The sequence below is a fragment of the Heteronotia binoei genome, chromosome 2 (assembly GCF_032191835.1).
Source record: "Heteronotia binoei isolate CCM8104 ecotype False Entrance Well chromosome 2, APGP_CSIRO_Hbin_v1, whole genome shotgun sequence".
Taxonomy (NCBI): domain Eukaryota; kingdom Metazoa; phylum Chordata; class Lepidosauria; order Squamata; family Gekkonidae; genus Heteronotia; species Heteronotia binoei.
In genome coordinates this window covers 72,072,661-72,089,946 of record NC_083224.1, presented here as the reverse complement: position 1 = coordinate 72,089,946, position 17,286 = coordinate 72,072,661, and the positions used below count along the sequence as shown (strand labels likewise).

The window sequence follows — 17,286 nt, the reverse complement described above, 5'->3', positions numbered from 1 at the left end:
GAGCTGGCTACCTGAACCCAGCTTCCACTGGGATCGAACTCAGGTCGTGAGCAGGGAGCTCAGACTGCAGTACTGCAGCTTTACCACTCTGCACCATGGGGCTCTTTATATGTTTATGTACCAGCTCCATAACACTTTTACTGCTCATGCAAACAGTTGGATCAACTGAGGACTTGTAACGGCCAGGCATGAGCAGAGGCGTCACTAGGGTGGGTTGCACCCTGGGGTGTAACTTATTCAAGTCACCCCCCCATTGGGCATCACCCCCTCCGCACACAACCCCCCCCACTTCACATGGCCCCTCCCTCATCCGTAATCCAAGATACCAGTTTTGCAGCATTTAAGTTTCCCCCACTCACCCACACGCTTTTAGCTGAGCCGGCGGCAGCGCGGCCCCGGTTTCAGAATCCCGGCCAGCCCGCACACAACAGCAGCGCAGCGTTCTAGTCCCAGGGCCAGCCCCTTCCTGTTGGGGGGGACCATGGGTCAGTGCCTGGGGCCAATGAGAATGCTCTGGGGGAGGGCCGATGGCCCCCTTGGCCCCGCCCTAGTGACGCCGCTGGGCATGAGGCACTTGCTTTTTGCCTTAAAATGGGGAAGGTGGAGTGCAAAGAGTTCCCTGAAGCTTTGCTGTACACTTACTCTTTTCACAGCTTCCTCTCCATGTGGTCCTGGCAGTAGCAGTGACAACACGAATCACTTCTGTTAAGCTATCTCTTTCTCTTTTTTTGAATGCACAAGACACCAGAAAAAGGGCAGAAAACATTGGATTATTCTGAAGTCATGTCACTCTGGAGCTTTAAATGTTACAAAAAGGAAAAGAAATGATATCCAGCAGAGCAAGGAACATAGTCTCCTCTTTGTACCAGTAGAGGCATCCCCTAAGTAAATGAAATTACTGCTCTAAATCTGCAGCCTGTGAACAGGATAGCAAAGTTGCTGAGTGTGGGAGACATTCTTGCTCAGTTTTAGTGCTGGCTACTGTTTTTTAACAAGATCCTGAACTAGTTTGTTTAAGAGCTGCTCATCTACTACAATGGAATAGTTCTTTTTTGAGAGGGGGGGAGCAACAGATTTACACTCCACAGTGTAAATCTGAGAATTCAGTTACCCAGCCCCTGAGTCTTCCACAAAAAAGGCTGTCAGGGATTTCTCTTTAAGCCTTCTTTGGGCAGCAGAACATCTGCTTCTGGCTTAATTCCTTTTTCCTTTCCAGCTCAGAGATGCCTTCCTGGCTCATAACTGGATGCACTACAATCCACTCTGATTCTGGGTTTGGCAGAAGGAAGTCAAATAAAACATGTCATAGACACTTTATGCAGGCAAGGGAAGACGAGAGAAGGACCACAGCTTGCCACACACAGCCTCTGTGGGCTTGTCATTCTTGCTCTATTCAGACAGAAATCAAACTGTGATGTTGCCAGGCTGGCTCTGATGTGGTGTGCCAGATTATGAAGAAAACCTGATGCTTCTCTGGTAAAGTATGAGGGAAATGCTGAAAGCATATTTGTGGAAAACAGTGAAAAGTCATTTCTAACGGCTTTGGCAAAAGATTCTCTTCAGCGACAGAAAGAGAATATAAAGGAAAATAACAGCATACTTTCATTTCTGAGATGCTACTGCCTTTATGAGCATGGCCAGAATAAACATCAACCATGTGGAGTAAATGCAATGCAGCCAGATCAAAGGGAAACAATCGGAGTTTCTAACTCTGAGATAGGTACAGATTGCAGGCACAGGGCTGGAGGAGTCATAGAACACAAGAAGAGTCCTACCATATCAGACCAGTAGTTCAACTTGTCCAGCCAACTAGTCATCCTGGAGGACCAACAAAACATGGCATAGAGGCCCAGCCTTTCCACGGATGCTGCCTCCTAGGATTTCTGTTTAGAGGTTTATTGCCTCTGGATGTGGAGGTCCCCGTTAGTCACTATTCCTAGTAGCCATTGATAGTCCTTTTCTCCAAGAATCTGTTCAAGCAGCTTAGGAAACAATTCAGCCATGTTTGAATTCCCCCAAAAGTCTACTCTTCCTCTGTCTTCCCCTAGAAAGCAGAGCTTGTTGTTAACAGGCCTTTGGTAATTATGGACAGAGAGCTAGCTGTAGTGTGTTTGGCCTCAGAAATACTGCTGTTAAAAGAGAGAGAGATCCTTAGTGTCAGGTGCCTAGTTTTTAATTTGGAATGGGTTGGTGAACAAATCCAACTGTCTTGCTACAGGAATTGTTAGCACATAGTATAGTTTTAATAGGCACAGCATGAAAAGGCAATCTAATTGCTCAAGTTTATCTGTATGGGGATTATTCAGAGACTGAAGCAGTTTAATAGTGTGAACAAGTGAAATGAATCTCTAGGATTCCTAGGTCTTTTTCGCACTCACCTTCCGCCGGCGCGACCCCCCTCTTCACCGCGCAGGATCTGCGCGGATTTCGCACTAAACGCTGCGGAGCAGCCAGAAAAGCCGGAAGCTCCCGGCGCAAAAGCCGCTCAAACTGAAACCGCCAAAAAGCAGTTTGGCGTTTGCGCGGCTTTTGCGACGGGAGCTTCCGGCTTTTCTGGCTGCTCCGCAGCGTTTAGTGCGAAATCCGCGCAGATCCTGCGCGGTGAAGAGGGGGGTCGCACCGGCGGAAGGTGAGTGCGAAAACGACCCTAGAGTTATCCATAGAAAACAGAAGTGGGCATCATTTCCTAAAAGCCTCCTCTATTATCTATGTGACCCTGTCCTTGGTCAGACCCAGCAGAATATCAAAGGGGCTTTATCCTTCTCTGACTTCATTACTTGTATAAAATAGTACTTCTTTGGTTTCAAGACAGCAAAAAGTATGAACTCCAGGACTGATTTTCATAGATGCAGATAGGATGGCCAAAGGTGCTTCATAAATCCTGAAGATAAACGTCTGTGCATATGTAGTAAATGTTCTAGCAGAACAATGACTACAGCAGGCTGTAGTTTTTAGAAATTTATCAGAACAAACTCCTGTTAGGAGAAAGTAGCATCTCCCAAATCACCACAGCCACACCTTCTCTACATCTTGCACTGTCAGTTATTATCTTGCTTCCTCTCAATTTCTTTTAGTGGACTCTCTTCTCTGCATTTATCTCCATCCTGACTGCTGTCTGCAAGGCCTCTGGACACAGAGCTCACTTTTTAACACATGTATGCAGTTGACCATGCCATGAACAAAAGTAAATATTTGTCCATCATTTGTCCGGTTTGGCATAATATTTATTGATTTACTATTTTACCCCCTCTTGTGTTTTTATCATTGTTTAATGGAATCTGAAAGAGGCCTACAAATGAAGGCATGAATCAAGCAGAATTATTGAAAGGGCTGGAGGACAATATTATCTGGGCCACTATAACCATGTTTAAGTTGGTGCAGGCAGGGCTCAAGATGGAATCTTTGTGGACCCATGGTAGATACTGGCAGCCCCTGTTCCAGACTTTTGAGTTAGCATTAAACACAAAACAGAAAGCAAGACTTGTATCTATATCCTGAAATACACTGCCATATCAGAGTTCACAAAAACTGTAGAACAATTTCAGAAGCTAGTGCGATACTGCACATGCTGCAACAGAAGCACTTATGTCTGTCACAAAAAATATCTTTTAGAGGGAAATCCCCCTGCCAGTTTTTGATGGCGCGCCGCTGACAGCGTCGGGCAGGGTCAAGAGCCTGGGGGTGCTATTGGAGCCTTCTCTGACGATGGAGGCTCAGATAGCAGCCACTGCCAAGTCCGCTTTTTTTCACCTTAGGCGGGCGAGGCAGTTGGCCCCCTTCCTGGAACGCGACGACCTAGCAACAGTGATTCATGCTACGGTCACCTCGAGGTTGGACTACTGTAATGCCCTCTACATGGGGCTACCCTTGTGCCGGACCCGGAAACTGCAGTTAGTGCAGAACGCTGCTGCCCGGCTGCTACTAGGGCTCCCAAGATGGGAGCACATTCGGCCGGGGCTCCGGGATCTGCACTGGCTGCCAGTAATATTCCGAGTCCAGTACAAGGTGTTGGTCATTACCTTTAAAGCCCTATATGGCCTAGGACCTGCCTACCTTAGGGACCGTCTCTCCCCACACGTTCCCCAGAGAGTACTACGCTCGGGTTCACAAAACCTGTTGGTAGTCCCCGGGCCAAAGGAGGCCCGTCTAAAATCCACTAGGGACCGGGCCTTCTCAATAGCGGCACCTTATTGGTGGAACCAGCTGCCGGAGGAGGTGCGGGCCCTGCGGGACCTAGGGCAGTTCCGCAGGGCCTGTAAGACAGCCCTCTTCCGGCAGGCCTATAACACCTAACTGATAATGAGAACATCTTTGGATGGAACAAAATGCTCTTATAGACCGCTGGTTTTATTTTATCTTGTTTTATTAATTATGGTTTTAACTGTACTTGTAAATGTTTTAAATTGAATTATACGAATTATTATGTTGTAAGCCGCCCTGAGACACTTAGAGAGCACTCTAAGCCCTGCAAATGTCTAGCTCACAACCTAATGGTGCATAACACTAAAAAAGCTAGAACTTCAAGCTGTCAGACACTCTTAGGATCTCCTGGCTATACTATTTACAATGCCATACAATAATTATTAATTATTCTTGCAGTCCTAGAGTTTACAAAAACTATAATGCTATCTTAAATGCTATGGTGATATTGCATGTGACATTTTGAACCTCATTCCCCAAATACAGTTTGGTGTCTAACATGCACAATCTGGTCCCTCCCTGGCTGGGCCGCATAAGCAGCTCTGCGCCACGGGGCCGTTCTTTGCATCCATGGAAGGATGCAGGCTGAGTCATGCCTTCCTGGGCATCCGGGCGCTTTTCAGGGGCGTGGCTGGTCTCAGCCCGTCCGTTATTGCGCAGTTCTAGCAGCTTTCGGCCAGGGACGGAGGCACGTAGCTGCCTTCGGCTGAGAGCTTATTATTTATTTATTTATTACTTTCCATTTATATCCCGCCCTCTCCGCAAGCAGACTCAGGGCGGCTTACAACATCATAAAAACAATCAATCCAATAAAACATATAAAACCATAATTTACATATATCAACTTTAAAACCATTCTATAGCGCTATTTCAGTCCAGTATAGGCGGTATTGACTTCTCGACTATGATCACCAGCATTCTGTAGGATGTCTGATGGCAGCCCTTTTTCAATCAAACCGCAAAAGCCTGTTTAAACAATTCGGTCTTACAGACCCTGCGGAACGCAGACAAATCCCGCAGGGCCCTTATAGCTTCTGGGAGGGTGTTCCAAAGTTCTGGTGCTGCCACCGAAAAAGCCCTGGATCTCGTTATACATAGCCTGGCTTATTTTGGGCTAGGGGCAGACAACAGATTTTTTGTCCCTGATCGCAGTGCTCTCTGGGGGATATATGGGGAAAGGCGGTCCCGTAGATAGGCAGGTCCCTGACCATAGAGGGCTTTAAAGGTTAATACCAACACCTTGAAGTGAACTCGGAACACAACAGGTAACCAGTGCAGCTCTCTCAGCACTGGCTGAATGTGCTCACGTCGCGGCAGCCCCATTAACAGCCGTGCCGCAGCGTTCTGCACTAGTTGTAGTCTCCGGGTTAGCGTCAAGGGTAGCCCCATGTAGAGAGCATTACAGTGATCTATTCTTGAGGTGACCGTAGCATGGATTACTGTCGCTAAGTCGTTGTGCTCCAGGTAAGGGGCCAGCTGCCACGCTTGCCGAAGATGAAAAAAGGCAGATCTAACAGCGGCTGCCACCTGAGCCTCCATTGTAAGGGAGGACTCAAGAAGCACGCCTAAGCTCTTGACCTTAGGGACCGGTATCAGTGGTACCCCGTCAAGGGCCGGCAGCTGGATCTCTCTCCCCGGACCGCACCGACCCAGGTAGAGAACCTCCGTCTTCGTCGGATTCAATTTCAGCCGACTCAGTCTGAGCCAAGAAGCCACGGCTTGGAATGCCAGGTCTAGATTTTCCAGGGTACAGTCAGACTGGCCACCCATCAATAGGTAGAGCTGGGTGTCATCCGCATATTGATGGCAACCCAGTCCGTACCTCCTGACAATCTGGGCAAGGGGGCGCATATAGATATTAAATAGCATCGGGGATAGGACCGCTCCCTGCGGCACCCCACAACTAAGAGAGTGCCTCTGGGATGCTTCCTCCCCTATCACCACCCTTTGTCCCCGATCTTGGAGAAAGGAGGTCAGCCACTGTAAGGCAGATCCCTGAATCCCCACATCGGCAAGGCGGCTAGTCAGTAGCTGATGGTCAACCGTGTCAAAAGCGGCTGACAGATCTAATAATAACAGCACTGCAGAGCCGCCCTGATCCAGATGTTGCATAAGGTCGCTTGGGGGTGAGGCCGCGTCTTAGGATCGGACCTGAGGCAAGCGGGCGCAGCGGAGCTGTCGATGGCGGCGGAGAGCGGGCTGTGTCGCCCGTTTTTGGAGCCTCGTTGATTGCGAAGGACGTCTGGAGGCTGTGACTTGCGTCTTCGTTTGTTACTGGGGGGGGGGCATTGGCATGAGTTGGCAGTCAGTTCTGGGGGAGTGGGTGACTTAATCCCCGTTCCCCCCCCGCAACCCCCTTCCCCTTCTTCGGCAATGATTTGGTGGGCTAATTGGGCGGTAGGGGCTGAAGGCATAAGGAAGGGGCGCGGTTCTTCTTTATCAAGACCCCCCCACCCCCTCCTCCTCCCTCCATAAGGGTGGTAATTGTTGGAGATTTAATAAGGGAGGTAGCTATGGGCCCAAAGAAGGGGCAGGGCCCTTCTAAGAACAAACGTACCCATCCTGGGCCCCCTGGGGAAGAGCAATTAAACGGTGCTGAGATGCGTCAGGCCATAATTGAGCGGCTAAGCGCTTTGGAAAGGGAGCGGGGTGCATCTGGGGTGCCTACTGTTTGGCCTGGGCGGCGTAGTGCTACTGGGCGGTCGGGAACCCTGACATTTGAGAGGGAGGTGCTGGCAAGGCTTTCTGCGTTGCAGGAGGGTTTGGACCCCAGGAAGATGCCTGACCCGAGCCAGGTGGATAGTTCAAACAAGGAGGTGGTGCTGAGCGACGATGGTGCGGAACAGGATGTCGGTGAGGACAGACAACAGCCAGTCCAACCCGTGGTGGTGGTGGTGCCACCAGCAGCTCTAGAAGGTATGGGGGCACTCACACAACAACACGCAGTATGGCCCTGGGGACCTTGTGGTCCCGGCGATTTGCCGGGGCTCAGTGGGATTGGGTCGGTATCCACTTCATTGCAGCAGGGCGGTCATTGGGGGCTTTTGGCTCAGGCAGGGCCATCTTGGGTGTCTGGTGGTCATGTTTTGGGCAGCTGGTTCGTGCCAGCCTCCTTCGGCAGCTGCGGGGTCTGAGGCCGCTCAGGGGTCGCCAGTTGCACCAGTGGCAGCAGGGCTGTTGCCCGGGGGGGCAGATGGCGACGGGGCAATCATTGGGTTGGCCCAGTATGCCTTGTAATCCTTGGGGTTACCCCACTAACCCTTATGGGTCAGCCCCCTTCCTGGCTCTTCCTTTTGGAGATTCGGCAATGCTGCTGGGGGATCATTTGATCCCTGCGATGCGGGAAAAAATTTTAAGGGGCGAATATGTAGACGTATTTAGCCTATTGTATAGAGAATTGAAAAAAAAAAGTAAGGAAGAGATGGACGAGAAGGAGAAAGAGAAGCTTAGGTGCAGGAAGGTTGATAGGACCTGGGCCAATTGGCTGCCAGGTTTCCTCATATACTTATTTATTTATTTATTACTTCACATTTATATCCCGCCCTCTCCGCAAGCGGACTCAGGGTGGCTTACAACATCTTAAAAACAATTCAATTCAATAAAACATATAAAACCATAATTTACTTACCAATTTTTAAAAACATTCTAGCCATTTCAATCCAATATAGGCGGTATTGACTTTCCGACTATGATCGTCAGCACTCTGTGGATGTCCTGGTGGCAGCCCTTTTCCAATCAAACCGCAAAAGCCTGTTTAAACAGTTCGGTCTTACAGGCCCTGCGGAACGCCGACAAGTCCCGCAGGGCCCTTATAGCTTCTGGGAGGGTGTTCCAAAGTTCTGGTGCTGCCACCGAAAAAGCCCTAGATCTTGTTATGCATAACCTGGCTTCTTTTGGGCCAGGGGCAGACAACAGATACGCTGGAGTGATTGCAATGGCTCAGCCAAGTCGGTTTGCCCCATTATTTCAGTATTGTGACATTATATACAGGGCGTATACCGATTTTGCGGGAGCGGCCTGGTTACAATACGACAAGACTTTTCGGATGACAGCTGCGATTAATCCGATGTTACCGTGGGATCAAATTAATCAACAGTTGTGGTTCCAGCTTATGGCCCTGGCTAAGCCCAATTTGGGCAATAGGGCTGATAGTGGGCATTTAGTGCAGAAGCAGACTAGTACCTCAACAGCCCGCTCTATGGCGGGTCAGCCGGTTCAACCCCGGCTGTTATGTTGGGAGTTCACGTCGCAGGGAGTTTGCTCACGGAAAGCTTGCAAGTTCTGTCATAAATGCCCATTGTGCAGCGGGTCCCATGCAATTTCAGCTTGCAGCAAAGGCAAACAGAAGGGAGGTACAAAGCACCCCGGTGGAGGGGATAATCCGTAAGCTCCTGGTAAAGGGTCCCAGTCCCATTCGACTGTGAGTTCTTAGGCGTTTCCTGGAGGATTATCCCAGGGTAGCGGATAGAGTCTATTTATGGGAAGGGTTTAGCGTGGGATTTCGGATCCCATATCAGGGGCCTAGGGCGTCCTGTACGGCATCTACCCTTCATTACATAGTAGGAATAGAGCACGTTGTTAGAGCGAAGATACCTAAGGAATGTGCGGAAGGGCGAGTTATAGCGCCTTTTGTGGCACCTCCCGTTCCATGTTTAAGGGTCTCCCTATTGGGTGTGGTTCCCAAGAAAGCAGTAGGGGAATATAGGTTGATCCATCACCTTTCATATCCCAGTGGGGGGTCGGTGAATGATGGAATTCCCGACCATCTTTGTTTTGTTAGATATACATCTTTTGACCAGGCAGTCAAGGTAGTGCGAGGGTGTGATCTGGGTGCGGAGATGGCCAAATGTGACATTAAGTCGGCATTCTGGCTTTTACCAGTGCACCCTGAGGATTTTGAATTGTTGGGGTTTAAGTTTGAAGGAAATTATTATATGGACAGAGCATTACCGATGGGGTGTTCAGTATCTTGTGCTGCTTTCGAACGGTTTAGTTCTTTCTTGGAGTGGCTGCTGAAGGACAGGTCTGGGTGCAGCGAGATTGTTCACTATTTAGATTATTTTCTGTTCGTGGATGCTACTGGGACCGGGCGTTGTGCCAAGCTACTGGAGCTTTTTATGAAACTGGCGGATGAGCTCGGAGTGCCCTTGGCGCATGAGAAGACCGAGGGTCCGGCCACTCGGTTAACATTTTTGGGTATTGAGCTGGATACTTGCCAACAAGCATCCCCGATTCCTGATCAGTTTCGGGTCCCTTCTCCCACTTCCTCGCTTGTCACCATTGGAGCCTTCCTTGAAGACTACGATCGGTAAATATCACCCTGTTTGTCTACCCATGTGTTTCTCTATATCTCTATCTAATTTTCTTAGGACTGTGTGTATGATTTTATGAGTATTTTATCTTGTATGGAAGCCTATATTTTTCTTAATAAATTTTAATTGTTTTACTTAGTTAGAGTCCCTAATATTTTTAAGCATTACTTTCTGGACGTGGAATCCTGTACATAGGTAAAAGATCCTGACTAAGCCAGGTGCCCAACTGACAATTCCCCAACCTCGTTTTGAGGGCAATTTGGCTTACAGTATCATTCAGAAAGAAGACTGAAAGATTACAACTGACTGGAAAAATTAGCCCATGAATGACAGTCCTATGAGAACCAGGCCAAAGAAACTTAATACCAAGATACTTTGTCATAAGGCCTATGTCCCTTCAGAGATTCAGATAAATTAGGTGTATTGAATCCTTGACCTGAATCTCCCCTCAGATTAATCTCCTTGCCCATTCCTAACTCCTGAGGGAATGTGCTTTCCTGTATACTTGCCCTTCATCTTGCTTCCCCCCTTCTGACAGTTTCTCCCCTACTAGTCCCAACAGAAGATGAAATAGGAATGGGGAAAGTAGAGGGTGAGGGGAGAGGGAGTTAAATGTGCTCCTGTCACCTAAGGCCTCATGTAACCTCATGGCACTGGTAAGACTGATGTTTCTGTGTTCATTCACCCTCCTCCTAGGAAAGAAAGGCCTGCATTTTGGAAAGTAGAGACCCCATCTGGTAGATGCTGGGATTTCCCCTCCCCCTTGCCCTCATTTATCAAACAAACTTCTTTCAGACTAAGCAGCTAGCACACCACAAAGTCCCAGTTGTGCTATGTGGGGCTTGTGGAGGGAAGAAAAATGCTACTCTCCACCAGAGGCCTTGAGCAGCCAATTCATTTCCCTTTCCTGTCTCTAGTAACATGGAGTTAACTCTATCGTATGATTTCATGGGTGGCTGCACAAGGCCTTAAATTGGATATAAGAGAATGATTGCCTCCAGCACTTCTGTTTCACACATTATTTTCCATTGTCCTTTCCCCTTCTCCTCTGGCACAGCTGAGGCCTAGCTGGATGTAAGTGCCCAATAAACTCTGTAGAACTTTATTTCTTCCATTCTGACTTCTTAAATGCAAAATGGAAATGGTTATAGGCAATGTTTCATCTAGGCTGCAGTCTTGTGAACAAAAATTATACTTTGTGAGCTACTGGTATTAAAGTTGTAAGCTACTGGCATTAAAGTTGTGAACTACTGCATAAATTATTGTGCCCTGGGGCCATTTTTCCTGAGTTAAAATAAAAATGTGTGAGCTGGAGGCTAAAAATCTGTGAGCTAACTCACACTAACTCTGCTTAGAGGAAACACTGGTTATAGGCAGAAAGGTAGAATTTTATAGGCAGAGGGAAAGATTTTAAAGGAAGCCATATTTCCCTTGCCTTATGGTTGCCAGACACCCTGGTGAAGAAAGGGGTCCCCCTTCTAATAGGCCCCATCCTCCATGCCGATGATCAACTGTCTGGTGGGGTGGAATTTACCCCCATCCCCAAGAAGGAGATCCATCCGAAGTACAATGATGTGTCTATGTCACTGCCCCTGTGACCCAGAAGTTATGTCATCACATCCGGAACATCAGGATGATGCTCTGGTATTTGGGCAAAATCTCTATGGTAGAAGCCAAATTTACAATAGAGTTTTTGCCCAAATACCAGTGTTATCCTGATATCTTGGATGAGATGACATTACTACTGGGTCACATAGGCAGTGCCGTAGACACATGGTTTTTTTCATCTGATGGGCCTCCCTGCTGCTCCAGGTAAGTTCCCCCTCCCCTGCTGGTTGCCAGGAGGGATCTGACAATTCTATTTAGCAATGCAACTTCAATGGTGAAACTAGTGGTGAGTTTAATCTTTAACCTCTGATCCTCCCCATGCCAATAAACAAGCACAAATTAAAAGTTACAGGAAAAGAAAGAGATGCTGCATCATGTAGTTTACACAACATTCCATCCTGTGAAGTTCACTGCCAACACTGGCCTCACAATTCCTCTTGTCTATCTTTTGTGCTATAAAGAATTACTAGAACATAAGAAGAGTTGTGCTAGATCAGATCAATGGTGCATCTAGTTCAGCATCTTGTTTTACACAGTGGTCAACCAATGGACCAACAAATAGGGTACAGATGTCAAGGTCTTCCCTTGATGTTTCCTCCTAGCATTTATATTTAGAAGTTTGCTGCCCTTGAATACAAAGGTTTCCTTTAGTCACCAAAGCTAGCAGTCAGTGATGGCTCTATCTTCTGTGAACCTGTCCAGTCCCATTTTAATAAACAGTTTGGTAATGTAGTCAAGAGACTAACAGGGATTGAGCATTCTGAAATCATGGTATTATTTGAGGACCCTCTAAAACCTCTGATCGAACTGGCTGGTTTGGTTTCTATTCCTTTACAAAATCAGCTTAGGAAAAAAAAATCCATCAATTTAGCAAGTACTCAAGATATAATGCAAGCTGGGAATTAAAATTTGACATCTGGAAAATGCAGACTAATAGAAATGTCCCTGTAGGCTGGGGTCAGACTGCTGATGCTGACCAATGTGTTTAAACTGTCAGGATGTCAAAACCTCCAGTACACATTCTTACTTATTACTGTCACTAAAGGTCACTCCATATGGAGTTGCTCCTTGACAACACAAAGATCTCCAAGCATTCCTGGTGCAGGTCAGGTGAAAAGTTTGAGCAAGAAGCCCCTGTGCAGTTACTGAGATACCAGAGAAGGCAAGAAAAAGTCACTAGCAGGTGAAGAAGGAAAATTTCATGGGGTCAGCTATCTTCTTGTTATTTTAGTGGACAGGGAATTCCCTGCTCTTTACTGCCAGATCTTAGAGCCTCATAAATGCTGTTTGTGTATGCCACCATACATAATAGATAATGTTGCTAACTTTCAAAAGATAGTCCTCTCATACGGTTTCAGGAAGTGTTTCCTCTCCCACTCCCCTCAGGGGCATCTTGGCTGCCATATCTAAAGATAAGTTGCTACCATCTTGTACCTAATTATGGATGAAAGGACACACTCCCTCCCCACTTTAGACTTTTCAGAGCAAGAACTCTTTAGGGAAGTCAAAGTCCCTACATCTTGAAGGTCCAGAGCAGCATCACAAAACATGACAGTACTTCAGTGTTTATAGAGTTTAGCCTGAGATTTTGGAATAGCTATTCAGAGTGTGACTATTGGTCAGCTGTAACTTGCAAGATATTTGCTATTCAATGCCTTCTAACATTTGGTACTCTATGCAGGAAACTGGCTGGGAGCATCCACTATCAGTAAAATAATGACAGATGGTTTTCTGATGCAGCCAGACAGTTTTATACTGCTCTGTAGCTTGCTAAAGCTGCTCCTCCACTGTTAAAGAGGTTCTGCTAGCCTCTGCTACTAATGCTTTATGCAAGCCCACTCTAAACTCTTATAGGGTGGATATTCCATCCTTCTCACTTTGGCTTGGCTCAACGAAAACCAAAAAGCAGTGAGCAACAATGTCACAAGTTTGTTTTCTGAGAAGCCACTAGATACAGTGACAGAGGACCCTGGAACATCAAACAGCCCAGTTGTGATTGTGACACCATGTTTTTTAAACTGGAATTCCATAAAATCATATAGCCATAGACGAAACCTGGTAGGTGAACCTACCAACTTCAGCAGCACTAGAGGGCAGATTTGTACACCCTAAAGAAAAATTACACATTCATTCTTGCATCAGGGTCCTCCGATACAGACTACAAACCTCCATCAAATCAGCCTTCCTCTTCCCTCTCTGCTTTTACCTGCGCAGGAGCAACTTGGGATGATTCTTGTTCTCTAAGTTCTTCTCAATCAGGTCAGACAACAACTGCTTCAAGACATCAGTGGCATATTCTAGCTTTCCCTGAAGCCCTGTCATGATGAGTGAAGCCACATTGCCACGGTCCCGCATGGAGAAACTGCGCTGCATCTCCAAGGTCCGAATGAATGTCAGCAGGAAGACCTTGTTGTTGATCAGCTGGGCAAAGAGCTTCAAGGCCTTTTCAACATTTTGCTGCCCATTTCCTTGGACCTGCAAGAAGAAGAAAACACTCTTAAAGATCAACTTAAAGAACTGGTGTTCTCTATACCCAGTCTGATTTTGGATTCACAAAGGCTTAGAATATAGGACCAGGGAATATATTGCATGATATGGCTGTTGTGTTTGAAAGTGCAACCAGTGGCACAATAATTGTTATTTATTTGTTTTATTTATTTATTTGATTTATATCCACCCTTATCCTGCCAGTGGGCTCAGGGCAGATAACATATAGGTTAACAACCATAAAAAATAAACATAAAAACAAAGACAAGTTTAAAATGAAAAGACAATAGCAATGATAACACAAGATGAAGAATTCAAGTGCCTTCTGCAGTTGGCAGTTTTCTAGCAGTCAGTTGGGATGAAGCACAGTGACAAGGACTGTGTTCAGGGGAGGCTGGAATGGATTGGACGTCACCACATCAACCAAAGGCCTGGTGGAACAGAGGTGATATTCCCTCTTCTACATTAATTACTAATTTATGCTGTTGCTTTCTTGTGAAGCAACAGTAAAAGGAATTCAGATTTTTCTGTTAGTTCTGGTTGATAGTAATTCTTTACAAGTCAAAATGATAAAGCACTGTTTGTAATTCTGCACCAAAACTTTCAATGACTTTATTCACCTTGCCCACATTACAAAACTAAGCAGCTGTGTAACTGGCAGCACATTCATCACCAGTGTAACTTTTGGGGGCATGGTAAGTAGCAAGCATCAATATTTGCTTGGCTAGTCCACCCAATTTGTTTGTGATATCAGCTAGGAATGCAAGAGGGTTCCTTAAAGGCACACTTTCAAAGGTTAATTTCTATAGGAGACCCTCCATGTAAACTGATGACTTTATTGTGCAAAAACAAAAGGTTTAGAATAGAAGAAAAGTTCATCTGACCTACATATATTTTAACATATGAATATGACTGTTAAACTTGCAGTCTTGCAAAGTAGTAAACTCCATCTCCTCTTGTGGAAAGGGATCCTGCCGATCATGAAGTCCTACCACCCACTTTTAGAAAGGACATCCTTATCTAAAACATCCCAGATCTTGTATCTTTAAAGTACAATCACATAATAACTGATGCACTTTCACTTCTGTGCACTTAGAATTACAACTTTTTAAAAAAGACATAACAGTATAATTATTTTTTTAAATGAGAGGGCAAACTCCTGCATAGACAAATGTTAAGACATTATCTATTTTACTCTGTCTCCATACTGACAGATGTAAGATGTATGGGAATATGGGTCTGTCTGCCCCAAGAAGCTTGCATAACCCTCTCACATACTCTTCCAGAAATTTGTGAAGATCATTTTAGGGGTAGGTAAAGGCATTAGGAAATAGATACATTTTTCTGTCTAACACAAGTTGGTTTAGTCTTGTATTTGTTTTCTGTTTTATATCCCTGGTAAACTCATGTGATACATGTAACCAAAGTTAGTATCTAACTGGAATTCTTCCATCAAGCTCTTTGTGGAGAGGGAAATAATTCAATCGTTGGAACAAGGTGGATTTGTGCACTTTGTGGCATAATGCTGGTTTAACATGATGTCTGAATGCAGCTATTGCATTCATTCTATCAAGAACATCTCATGCGCAAGGAACTTTAAAATGAACAAGAGCAGCACTAAAGCAAATTAATGCTCTTTGAGTTTGATAATAAGTCCATAACAGAAAACAAATGAAACCAAACACATATTGCACAAATTTTCTCATTGAACTTAAACTTGAACTTATTAAACCATTTACATCTTGCCTTTCCTCTAGTTCAAAGCAGCCTTCTATGGCTAGAGCTGAAGGAAGTGGCTGCAAAGGTTTTTTTCCCCTAGTAAAAGGCCTAAAAGATGACTTCATAGATTGGCGGATAAGTGCTGGAGGATACTGCAGTTCTGTAAACAGCACCACAGAAAACAGGTTGCATTTGCCAGTAACTTGTTTATCAAGTGGTTACCTGCAGACACACACTGCACATGTGCAGGCTGACCACAGAGAGTTTTCTGAAACGCAAAAACTGACACTCCATCTGCTCCACCACATTGTTTTTCTTCTTCTCCAATGTGATATAGACAGAGAACCTTTCTTTCTGTTCTTCTCTGATGCTAGTAGAGTGGGGACAACTGTTGAATTTAAAGAGGAGCTCACAGCAGAGTAGGAGGGAGGGTCGTTTGACTGCACAGGTGACCACTTGATGAATAACAGTTACAGGTAAGTGCAACCCTGCTTTCATCATCATGCTAATAATGCAGTTCCACATGGAAGAGTAGTAAGCTGATTTACCAGTCTGAGGAAGATGGATTAAGTTCTCATTTGAATAGACTGTTCTTTCTACTGCTGCGTCTCTCGTGGAATCTACATTCATCAAGTAATTCCTTGTGAAGGTATATGATGGGGACCACACTGCAGCCTTATAGACTGATTCGATGGAGAGACTATAGTAGAAATAAGATGAAGTGGACTGCGCTCAAGTGGAGTGAACATGCAACTGTAGTGGGCAGTCAACTCATGCTAATTTATAGTGTCGTTTAAAGCAAGTCACTATCCAGCTTGAAATGGATTGTGTAGATATTTTTTTTTACCTGTGTTGGGCCCTGCGAATAATATAAACATATTATTTTGAATGTAGTTCTAGTTAGGTAGAACAGTGATGATGTCACTTCCACATGACATCATAATGCTGGAGTTCTAACACCAGGTCCTGGCTGTTGGGGGTGGGGCTCCCTCTTACTTGACAGGAGTCCACAAAATTGGGGGATTTCCCACTTCCACCTGGTGGCTGGCAACCCTAGTATGAACCATGCTTGCTGAATGGAGACTGCCAATGTTTTAATGGCAAAAAAGGCCCCTGTAGGAGGAGGTCACACTCTTGGGGAAAGAGGATGTACCTGCTTCAGGACATGGCCATTAGTGAGGGGAAGCAGGTCTGTTTAAGCCAGAACAATGCTATCAGGCTTGTATATTTATGTCTCAGTTTGTAAAGTGCTTCTTGAATTAGTGGTAGTTGGGGAAATATGCACAGGAAATTTCCAGTCCCTCTGAACTGGAAGGTGTCTTCCAGGGAATTTGGGTCTCATGTTCTTTGGGAACAAAAGAATTTGCATTTTTTTTTTTAGATTGGTGGCAAATAAGCCTATTACTAGAATCCCCCAATGCTGGAAGATCGGGGATAGGAATGCCCAGTTCAACTGCCATTCATGAGGCACTTGGGAGGGTGCAGCTGAGGAAATCTGCTAGCTGCTTGTTGACTTCAGCTATATGGATGGCCTGGACTGTAGCATTTTGATTACCCATTCCTATATCATAGTGGTCAAGTGACACAGCATTATTGAGGATATTCCACCCTGTCTGTAGCTATTTAATAAGTTTTTGCCTGACATGTGGGTGCAGAGGGCTACAAGGCCACTGAATATGGCTTTGAGTTCCAACATGTTGATGTGGTTGAGCATTTCTTGGGTCAACCATGCCCCGTTGTCTGATATGCATCCAGTTTAGGTGCCCAAGCATAGTAAGGAGGCATCTATGGTGTGAGTGATCGCTGGTGGGGGAAAGGAAGGGGACCCCTACTAAAAGGCTATTGTGTTGTATCCGCTATTGATGGGATCACAGCACTTGTTTTGGGATTGTTAGTGTTCTGGATTGATGATGACAGAGACAATTGAAAACTCTGATGAACCAGAGTTGTAAGGGGTAAA

At 45.8% G+C, this 17,286-nt stretch overlaps 1 protein-coding gene across 2 annotated transcripts in view; it reads right to left on the bottom strand.

The window, feature by feature from the left end:
- The window catches only part of PLXNA2 (plexin A2), a 771,921-nt gene that overhangs the window by 82,887 nt on the left and 671,748 nt on the right, over positions 1-17,286 (bottom strand). For both annotated transcript variants that reach the window (XM_060231255.1, XM_060231256.1), the window contains exon 22: positions 13,327-13,595. In XM_060231255.1, the coding sequence (XP_060087238.1) occupies positions 13,327-13,595 (269 nt within the window). The remainder of the gene's footprint in view (positions 1-13,326; positions 13,596-17,286) is intronic.